At 31.8% G+C, this 11799-nt stretch overlaps 1 protein-coding gene across 2 annotated transcripts; it reads left to right on the top strand.

The window, feature by feature from the left end:
• Window positions 1-717: 717 nt before the first annotated feature.
• LOC107449614 (carbohydrate sulfotransferase 11) lies at window positions 718-6375 on the top strand. Of its 2 annotated transcripts, none has more exons than XM_016065198.4 (2): window positions 718-979; window positions 5441-6375. In XM_016065198.4, the coding sequence occupies exons 1-2, from the start codon at window positions 812-814 to the stop codon at window positions 6326-6328; spliced, it is 1056 nt and encodes a 351-aa protein (XP_015920684.2). In that variant the 5' UTR covers window positions 718-811; the 3' UTR covers window positions 6329-6375. The 2 variants fall into 2 exon arrangements, with proteins under 2 accessions (XP_015920684.2, XP_071033498.2); XM_071177397.2 differs by having other exon boundaries at window positions 912-1039.
• The last annotated feature ends 5424 nt before the right edge of the window (window positions 6376-11799 follow it).

The raw sequence follows: 11799 nt of genomic DNA, 5'->3' as shown, positions 1-11799 counted from the left end.
GATGTTCCTTCTCTAAAAAAAAGAAAGAAAGAAAAAAAAAAGAGATACAATTTTGTTTTCGTTTGCAAGTAAAAGTTACTACAGTATTGTTTACCAAGAAAATATTGCTCTAACCTTTATTTAAAAGTATTGCAGAAAGTGCTGATGAGGGAACCAGAGTTAATTCTTTTTTTCTTCTTTATTTTTATGAAATATGATCAAAGGTACAAAACTAAAAGGATTCACGTATTCAGTCTTGTAGGACTGGTTAATAACTTATTTTCTTGATTTCAAATACATGTGCAGTACGCAAAACAAAAAACGGACCACCCTGAAAAACTATGCTCTATTGACCAGATCTTTTTCTTCTAGGGCTATGTGATAATTAATGACTACAGACGATATTTTAAGTTACGAAATCAGACTCACTTATTAATCAGGACACCAAATAATAACCATATTTGAAATCATCCCCTCAAACCATTAAGTTTGAGATCTAGAACGTGAAGATCCGATCATTAGATCAACAGTTATTCCGTTTATATTTTTACGCACTGTACTTGCACCTGTAACAAATGTACTTCAATCAAATCGTTACATTTGAGGAGTCGATTGAATGCGAAAATAGATATTGAAAACTATGTAGGAAGGGCAGTTTGTTCTTTCGAATTTATCCCGTTAAAACTCCTCGAGTACTACGCGTGTCTGTCAACAAACTGATCACTGTCGTGAGTATATAACACACCTTCTTCATTCCAACCTTGAAAAAACTAAAAAGGCGATTAGTTAATTTTTTCTCCTCTACTTTACATTCGCATCTGTAAACCTCTCAATGGACGTTTTGTGTCGGAAATTGTCCAGTCTCCGTTTGTGCCTGGGAACCATCTTTGTCGGGGTAGTGTTCTGTTTCACTTTCATCAGTTTTTTACACCCGTGGACACCCCATCCTCTGCGGCGAAAAGTGCCCATGCGAGGGAATGATCTCTTTAATGATAACCAGGTGAGGGAATCTTTTCTTTCTTCGCAGAAGATGTGTCACGATCAGTTAGTAAAATATTAGGTAATAGCTTAAGCCCCTTTTATTCTTTTCCCATAAATATTACTTTTCAAATCCAATGACAGCGGAAAAAAACAATTTTTTTGATTTTGCGAAATGAAATTTTAGTCATGAAAAGATAAATATTTTAAAACGCTTGCAGTTAAAACGATTAACACAACTTCAGTAAATGAAGCTGGTTAAAGAAAAAAAAGACCCTCATTATTAAAGTGACTTTATTGTTTGACAGTAAAAAATATGAAAATACGGAACGCGTTTTTATATATAATGTATCCAAAAGTAAAAAATATGAAAATAAGGAACGCGTTTTTATATATAATTGTGCCCAAAAGTAAAAAAAATATGAAAATAAACAACGCGTTTTTTATAAATATTTTGATTCTTAATTCTTTTAATATGCGTCACATTTCAAATAATAAACTAATGTCTTCCAATCAAGCGTAGTTTTCGATTTAATATTAAATTTCAATTAAGGAAATTCAAATTTGTTTTTTTTTTTCTTTTTTTTTTTCGCAAATATATATTGGGGACATCCTCCCAAATCTACAGACAACAGAAATACTTATAAACTTTTTATTTAAACAATTAATTAAAGTGTATCTGATTTACCTCAATTAGAATGCCATTTAGAAATATTTAGTAAAACATAATTTTGAAAAGACAAAATTAACATTGTGCTGAAAAGTCAAGAAAAATAAGAGAGTTCTTTTACGATCGCAATGCAAAACTAACTCACTAAGTTGTAATCCGTTTATCTTTATAAGAATTATATTAATTTAACTTCCAATTTTATTGAAGAGTCAGATCGTGTAGTCCAAATTTAATGTAATTAAACATGTATCAAATACACTACCTTACAATAATGGAAGAAATCTCTTTCAGTTTTGAAATTTTTTTGAATTTCTCAAGAAATACTTCTAGAATAATTTTTTAACTTTAGGGGTGAGTAGTTCATGCGATTTTCTTTATGCAGTAATAAAGTTTAAAATTTTCACTGGTTTCTGGGACCAATAATAAACTACGAAATAAATCAAGTATTTTTGTGCACCCTATACTGTAAAATAAAGAAAAAGACTTGTAACTTTTACCGATTACTTGGTTGTTGTTTGCAATAATTGCATAAAATTTCATAAACTTAGCTTTATTATTTATGGAGATAAATCGTTTTTATAAAAAATAAGCTTCTTTGTCTTACGTTTCTTTTTTGCTACAACTTTAAAAATATTCAATAACATTAAACAAAATTTTTGGAACAATTAAAAAACAATTACAAAATTATTGCTTTAAAATTAGCAAAAATTTCATTCAAAATTGCGCAAAATATGATTGTTTAAAGTAGTTCTTATACACTACGCATGCGCGGGAAAAAAAATAAAAAAATATTTCTTATAATTTTGTAGTAAATCGTATTTGACAACTAATGAAAAAGTCGGATTTGAAAATTTTAAAAATTTAAGGAGCTTCAAGCAATTTTCTAATTGTCGCTGAACTTTATACAAGAAAGCTCAAAATGATAAGGGGATTTCCACAAATTTAATTTCGTACTATTAAAAATATGATTTATTTAAACTGACACCGGCTTTGTGGGCTACCATCCCCATAAAAGAATTTTTTCTTTCCTTATACCATCACAGTTTGGTGTCCGGCCGATTATTGTAAGGTATCATTTGTTATTGAATTTTGTCTTAGGATACAAAATAATACTTAAACTTACTTATGATACGTGGTAAACCCTTTATCATTTTGAGCTTTTCTAAAGAAGTGCGAAAACTACTTATTGCTTGAAAATTCTTAAAAATTTTAAGATATTCAAATTCTATTATTTTGAGTGTTAATCTTATTAATTTAAAGAAATTTACAAAAATGATAAAATATTTCATTACAATAAGAAGTTTGTTTTTTTAAATCTCCTGTTTAAAAAGATTATTTTTAGATGATTATATTACAATACGATAAGTGTAATTATTGATATTAAAAATATGTAAAAAGCATAAAGAAAACTGCGAAGTGGAAGTATTAAAATGTATGAAATGTGAAAAATTCCTTTCCGCTAATTTCAAACTAATCACTGTATATTAATTAATTTTAAAATAATATTTAATATATTTGTTGGTGTTAAAATAATAAAAAATGTGCGCATTCAATTAATTCATTTTTTTTTCTGCACTTTTATCTGATGCTTTGTCTTTCTCCAGAGCTTTTTTTTTTCCTTCAGTTTACCGGGATATACCGATTCTCAAGCATGACAATGACTGTTTTTTATAAGTTTAACTTTGCTTAGTGAAATTTATGTGGAAGAATTTTTAACAATTGTTGAAAACAGTTTAAAAAAAACTAAAATAATCGGTAAATAAGAGTATTTATTGGTTATGTACGTGAAGGTGGCTCTATAAAATTTTTCGAAATCCACAGGTCTCTTTGTTTTGCTTATAACTCTCTCTCCCCCTCTTTATTATGTATGATATATGGCTAATTTTATCACGGTTTATTCGGAAATATTGCATTTACTCTGACAGTGTGAACGTTTAGTGCCAGTTGGTACATTTTGAAAATGGCTCATCCTATTTTAAATTTTATTCAGCATCTGTTAGTCCATGTTTTGTTTTCCTTGCTCCCAATTCATTTTGGGATTCCAGGCAAGAATTTCCCGATTCTGCATCTCGATCTGCAACTACACCCTTACTGTACCCTTCTTAAACATGAAAATACATGTTTAAGAATATATTAAGGCAGTGGTTCCCATTTTCTTTTAGCTACGGAACCTTAAATAATCGAATTTCTTTTGAAGGAACTCAGACTTTTAAAAACGTTCATTAGCAGGTGTAAATAAAAAGAAAAAAAAAACGATAAATTAATTTACAAATTTTTAATGTGAATGAAATTTTTTCATTGTTTTATCAGTCCTTAAAATTAGAATTTATGTTTGACAGTTACATTCGCTAGTTTGCAGCTGCTACTTTTTTACTGTTTAATTTAAGTCTAGTAGATTTTGCCGTATAAGTTGAAATTGAATAAATTGAGCACAATTATGGTTTTTGAAAAAGATTTGTTATATACTGTAAGACTGGTTATCAGAGAAAAATACGTTTTATTCTTGAATTTTTTGATCTTATTTTGAATGTCACAGTTTGATGAGAAATACTGATTTAATTATTTGTAAACCATAATTTTTTTTTAGTAATTTATTAAATATATTGTTATCGAAAAAAAAATTTTTTTGAAAATATTGCGAGTTTTTCTTATTGCAATTTCACGCAAATGTGTTCCATAAAAAAATTGTAATTCACGGAATCCTATAGGTCCGTGAAACACCATTTGATAACCGCTGTATTATGGCTTTATGATAACAACAGTGACTCTTCAAGTTAATGACAAATTTCACTCTGTTAAAATTGATTTGGACCCATTGCCCCGAGATCGTCTCCAGATCGGTTACACTTGATTGACTCAACTTTGTCTGATCTTTGGAGAATATTCTCCCCAATTGACATGTTTTACTCACGATTCAACATATTTTAATCGTTTGCCTATATTTTAACCAATATCGATTTAGTTTTTATAGAAACTGTATTTTATGTATCAAAGATTTTTTGGCCGAAGCCCATCTACCTAACATCTTTGCATTTCTACGTGCTATATTTATTCATTTTGTATCTTATTCCCTACGTATTATTAACCTATTTTGCGTAATTTTAATGCATTTTCAACTTCATTTCATGTGTTTCATTTAACTCCGTATTTCATTTTACTCTATATTTAACTTTTATCTCTTTTTATTTACATCTGCATTGCATTTGTGTGCCATGTCCCGTTTTAATAATTTCATATTTTTAAGTAAGATAAATTTCTAGAAAGTATCTGACCTTTCCATTTGTTTTTTACAAACACTTTTTGCTTGGCTCCACACGTACTTTTTTATCTTGGATATTTTCCCCTTCCATAACATTTTTCGTATTTAATAGTCAAAAATATTTTCTAAAATTTCCACGATGCTTTCTTTAAGAGCTATATTTCAAGCAGTTTTGAGTTCTATATAGTTTCCTAACTTAAAAGTTTTTCATTAGTTTGAAAATCATGGCGGAAATTCTAACTTTCTCCCTTATCCGACTTGACCACACGCTAATGGTGAAAGCATGCGAAGTGTCCCCATTAATATAGAGTTGTGCTCTGCTCCACCTGTAGCCCAATTCGATCGCCAATTGAACCCTACATTCAGTTCAATTTTGATATTTACAAAAATGTTCTTAAAATTGGAAAAAAAAAAAAAAAACGTAAACTTTTTCATCGCGATAGTGTAATTCTTACACCAAAACATTCTCCATCTAGTAGTGACCCTTATTATATGGTGCAGTGATCCTCCTTATTATATGGTGCAAAAAGTAAATCTTTAAAATTCTTTTGTAGTTTGCTGAAGAGATGGATCAACAATGGAAAGCGGAGTACGACGCTCGGGTTCGGAGAGTGCGTGGAATTTGTGACAAGAATGAATTCGTCGCCAAGCGCAGAATTTGGCGAGTGGCGACAAACCGGCTATTTGGCAAGGAAACGTTCTGCGATGATAAAATGTGCCCCATCATCGTCGACGAAAAGAAGGTTCTTTTCTACTGCTTCATTCCGAAAGTAGCCATGACGGAAATTAAAAGATTCTTTCTCAACATATCGGACATACACATCAATGAACTCGCCCAAGAGAACGATACCGCTCTCCACATTGTGGCCAATAATGCCCTCAGGCGAATCAGTCCTACGTACTACCCATCCACAACCGTCAACAGGTTCTTCAAAATGATATTCGTTCGCCACCCTTTCGATCGCCTCGTGTCGGCTTTTCGTAGCAAAGCAGAGAAATCCCGAAAAGATGTCCCTTATTTCTATGACAGATTTTGGGACCCCGTGATGAAAAAACTAAGGCCAGACGGTGCACCTCTAGATCGCATCACTTTCACCGAATTTGTCTGGTACTTGATCCATACTAAGGTGAGAGACTATGACGAACATTGGGCTCCGTACTGGTACAGGTGCGATCCTTGCTTAGTGGACTATGACTTTATTGGAAAGCTGGAGACGGCCCAACATGATTTTCCCTACGCTTTCCGACAGGTGGGCATCGATGCTGGAGCTGAATGGTGGAAGGAGAGCTACCCGCATCCACATTCGTTAACTTTAAAGTACTTTTCAAACATACCTGAAAAAGACATTCTTAAATTGTACGGAATATATAAATTTGATTTTGAACTTTTTGACTATACAATTGAAGAGTTTTTGCACAAAAAGGTCAGTTATAATGCTTGATGTTGGCAAATTTAGGAGAGAAAATGAATGAAAACTTTTCAAAGATATATCGTTGTGATTCATTTCATTATTGAACATAGGATTCATAGAGTTTCGCAGTAAGTATCCGATTTTCAAAACTTATTCCCCAGAATGTAAAATTGGAAGCGCTTTGCAACTGTTATCGAGTTTCCATACAATTAGGTTCAACCAATATTCCTTCATATTTAAAGCATGCTCCTGAGAAGCCCCTCAGGGGTTTACCCTTTTCAGGTATAGACTGGGAGTCACGTTCCCAGGGTGCCCTAGTGATAATTCCTCATTCCGTTTGCCTCTCCCCTTCTCTTCTCTGTCGTCGTGGTTGCAAAAGTAACTGACGAGGGCTTCTCGACTATGTTAAATCACCACTATGTTGTATCAAACCTTGTTTGGAAAAAGAGAAAAAAACCGCACAAGCGTTCGACATGTGCGAAGAACAGTGCCTTGGAAAAGGGGCATCGTGGCATCCGAACACCCTAGTTTGGCTCGAGCTGAAAGTAAACGAATAGTGCAGATAGGCCTCTATGCATCAATCGGCTAATCACGAATGAAATCTGTTGGCTATGGTTAAGTCCGCGGTCACTTATTGGGCACCAAGTTGAGGGTGGAGGTTGCTTCAAAGGTGACTCTCAAATACAGGAAACACTTTTAGCACCGTGTGAAACGCTCAATATTTTAATATAGCGTTGAGCCGCAGTGGCTCAAGGGATAGAGCAGTGGTCGGAAAACTTATTAGCCAAAGAGCCAAATATGAACATTACAACAATTTTTAAAAAAATTGGGAGCCAAATCTGCTTGTTTAGTAAGCTTTTATTACACTAAATAAGTAGTACACTAAATAAAACTAAATTTCATACTTAATAAGTATTTATTAATGCGAACAATGTGCTTGCATCTCCTTGGAAAGTTTGAGTAAGTCAGGTTTGTATGTTGTTGTTCTTAATTTTAGGCATGATTCCAAGTTCTCATCAATAAGACGACTTCTCAGTTTACTCTTGATAATGTTCATGCTTGAAAAAGATTGTTATCATATATATGTAGAACCGAAAAGGGAAAGAACAGCAAACGCGAGTTCCTTCAGCTGATCGCAAGAGTCAGGAATACTATTCCAAGCTTTGAAAATGATAATGTCTTCCTTCTCCAGGTCTTTCAAAGCAAACCACTTGTGTTGTGAACTAATATCAAGTTTTTTCTTCTCCAATATTTCCAATTCAACACAAAGACGTTCGAATTTAGAGCCCCATATCTTCTTGCTTTTTAAATTCAGCAATTGTATTTCAGTTTGTTTTTTTTTAAATGAAAATATTATTGCGCCTTCCTTGGATATTTGTGCCAGAGCCGCACTTAAGGAGCCAAAGAGCCACATGCGGCTCTGGAGCCGCACTTTGCCGACCACTGGGATAGAGCATTCGCCTCCTAATGAGTTATCTCAGCGGTGGTTGGTTGATAAGAATTTTGCTCCCGGCTCGCACCGAACGCACTCCCTGTAATGCAAATACGGGTTAGTTAAGTTCATGTACATAACACATTTAAAATATTGATGTAATGGACTTAATTTGCCAGTATAACTGGTAAATATTAAAAACGAAAGAGTAAAAATTTTTTTTTTTTACAATTTTTAATAGAAATATGGGTCAAAAACCATAAATAAGGGTCGAAACACGTGCAGTTATTATTGCACTTCATGGAGAAGGTCATGCAAGTAGTCAAATCGCCTTTAAAACTAATTTTTCCTATATCACTGCTCTCAGAACTTTACAAAAGAAGAAAGAAACTGGCCAAAATAATAGCCAACAATGAGTAGAAAATCTGGAATTACGTCCAAACGTGAGGATAAGTTTATCTGCAAGTAAGCGGCAGCGGACTCGAGCACAGACAGAAATCCGTGAGGAATGGATTGCTGCTAGGCAGAAAGCTGTATCAGTTGTACAACGTTGACTTCGTGACTATGGTTTCAAATGTTGTGTAGCTTCTGGAAAAACTCTTTTGAAAAAACAAAACATAGTTAAACGACTGCAGTGGGCTGGAAAACATGCTAACTGGTCTTTAGAACAGTGATCAAATGTTCTGTTTACTGACGAGTCAAAATTTAAGTTGCTTGGAAGCAAAGGCGGGCAGTATGATCGTCGTTTAGTGGGTGAACGTAAGACAAATCAACGTTTACTACCAACTGTGAACATGGACGTTAAGTCATGGTTTGGGGATATTTTGCCAGTGAGAAAGGGTGAAATCTTGTAAGAAAAAGAGGGAATTAAGGATAAAAAATATTATCGCAGAATATTTCAGAGTTACGATTTTCCCTGTGGACAGAGAATCGTTGGTCAAGGATTTGTTTTTCAGCAAGATAACTATCTAAAACATTCTTCGAAATTGTGTAGAAACTACATTGCACCAAAAGAAAAGTGCTGAAATACATGGATTGGTGCCCTTTAATCCCCTAATATTAATCCTATTGACTGGTACTGTAAGCCTTAATATCACTTTGTCCTTTGAGAATTACAAAAATTAAGATTGGACCCTACTCGTTGCGTTCACCAAACGACGAGATTTTTTTTTTTTTTTTTTTTTTTGTAGTTCCTTTCGAATGGCTTCGCAATCCAACTCGCTTATTTCATACTGACATATTTAGCATAACTTTGTATGAATAGTGGTAAATTTTTTTAAATAAAAGTTCTAAAAAAATGAAATATATACATCCAGCGAAACTTGTGATTCATATACATTTCGGTACTATTCCATTTTGACGGGCCGCAAAATAACTTCCTTACTACCTATATATTATTTTCCTATGACCACAATTTGTAAAGTATCCTAGCGTCAATAATAGGTTAGCAAGCTGCGTTGGCTTAAGGGTTTGAGCGCTCACCTTTCAATGGATCCAGGGAGATTTTTCGTTGTTTTCCTCTCCTTGTAGAGCAACCTTTCAATTTTTCCCTTTCTCGCTTGGTGTTTATTAAATAAAAAATCTTCAAGTCTATAACTAGTCGATTACCATGTAGTATGACCAAAGCTACAAATTACTAACTTACATCATTATAAAATTTTGCTTAAAAAAAACATATTGTCACAAAAATTTTACTCCTTAAATGTAAATAAAATATTCAAAACAGAATTTGTAGAGCTTTATTTATCTAACATGAATGATAAAATTTTAAAATAAATAAACAGCAGCAAAATAGATAAATGGACATATTTTTTACTCACAACACATTGAGTATAATAACAGACTGGTCAGGATAAAATTTTTAGTTGCAAGATTCAAAGATGAAAGAGACATGTTCTACATATTATTTAAAATAGAGAATCTCACGAAACCATGTTCATAAAATAAAAAAGTAAGCAAAAATGTTTGCATTAATTAAGATATGACATTGCTAATGAAATAAAAGTAATTCTCATTCTTTCATAAATTTTTCATAATTGAAAAATTATTTTAATCATAGCACAATCATAATAATGCTTCACAATACAAATCACCTAAAGCCTTCAAAAACAATAACATACAATTGCATATTTTTGTATTCGATAACACCCCCTGAATATTTCTTAAGAACTTTTTTTCGTTTTTGATTTAACATCGTAATTTTTTATTACACTTTTCCAAAAAGAAACGACAGATTGCCAAAAGAGAAATGTTTAACATTTTAATTCATTTAAAAGAAATAATGTGACTAAAACAATCCAAGAGTGTTTACAGAATAACTGCAATGGCAAATACATTCTAAATACAAATTTCTTTTTCTTCTGTTGCATGAGATTTTTTTAAACGGATCTGGATATTTCAATGTCACAGATTTCAAATCTGCAATCAATTTCTCTCTCTAAGCTACAGTTTTATTTTTAGATGATTTTTTAGTCTATTTTTTGTCAAAATGTACTAGTTTTAAAATTATAAATGTAACACGTTATGTTATGTTTTAAAGTTGAACGTTATATGTTAGAAACGTTACAAGTAATAGGTCTCATAAATGTTACAAAAAACGTCTGAGACAGTTAGAGCATATCATTAGGATTAAAATTGCATCGGAACCTGTGCCTAGAAATGTTGTCATACACAGCTAGGGGCACTTTCTTATTATGAACTGTTTCTTTGAGTGTGTTTGAACAGATCATAATAAAGACACGTCCATAACCACGTGTAGTGCGTAAAAAAAAAAAAAAAAAAAAAAAAAAAAAAAAAAAAAAAAAAAAAGAGGACTACACTGAATAACTTTTGATCTAATGATCAGATCTTCATGTTATAGGACTCATTCTTAATAGTTTGAGGGGCTGACTTGAAATATGCTAATTAATTAGTGCAGATGATGTTTAGCTTGACAAAGAGAGACCGATTGCAGACATGAAATTCAAATATCCGAGTTAGCCAAAGATCAAGTATTTGTACAAATTCAACAAAGAATTTCCTCCCCAGTGTACCCATCAAGACATATTTGATAAGAGTGGATGGAAGAATTATGTTCAAAACTAATGAAGAAATGCTCGTATCTGTGTTCAGGGAAAATGTATTAAAAAAAAATCCTCTCTATCGAAGAGATGATGAAATTTTATTGGTTTCCCTTACCAATACAAAATTTTATAACATGTAGTATGAGCATAACTTTTCGGTAACATTGCCTGGTAAGTTAATAAAGAACATGATACAAATTCTGTAATTGATTGTTTTTTTAAGGAACTGTTTTAACATACATTGCAGACAACCACTTAAGTCTGTTAAAAGCTCTTTACTAATTGTTTTTCAATAATTTTAAAAAAATTTTCATAATAGAATTACCATATAACAACATCTTTGAGAATTTTTTTTGTTGTTATAATTATAATAACAAAGGATTTATATCAAAATGCAAAATTGTTTTTTAAATTTTTTCTTAAATTTTAAACCAATAAAACTATGCATATACAAAAAATTTATTTTTGGAAAAAAAAACCAATGTTTTGAAATTTTTTTATACTATAGATTTAATGCATACTTTTATTTTAATCAAAGCCATAAAATAAAGATTTTGGGAGAAAAATTTTTTTCAATGAGAATTATATGTATAAAAGAAATATAATTTTCTCAAATCTAAAACCAAATGACTTGAAATAGTGAATAATTATGCGAAAACATTAACTGCATAATTACGATTTATAATATAAACCAAAAGACACTCTAAAATGTTGAGCACACTGCCATTTTTCATTCTGATAAATGGACAATAAACTAGTACATTGAAACCTCACATTACTTTTATGATTTCAATTCACATTACAGACATTTTTTAAAATAGCTGACTACCATTCATGAATAAACCAGTTCCAATATACACCCTCTCTTTCTTAAGTCCTTGTTGTATCTAGCAACTCTTTTAATGGTTCAAAGAGGACAACCCTGTTCTTCTTAACATGGTTTTTAGATAGGAGTGATTTTTGTACAAGAGAATGAGAGGAAGAAAAACAAACACTTCTACGTAGCT

The sequence above is a fragment of the Parasteatoda tepidariorum genome, chromosome 2 (assembly GCF_982258835.1).
Source record: "Parasteatoda tepidariorum strain Cologne lab strain chromosome 2, Ptep-v5.0, whole genome shotgun sequence".
Lineage (NCBI taxonomy): Eukaryota > Metazoa > Arthropoda > Arachnida > Araneae > Theridiidae > Parasteatoda > Parasteatoda tepidariorum.
Note: the sequence above shows the minus strand (reverse complement) of the source record. Positions and strands in the feature narration are given on the sequence as shown.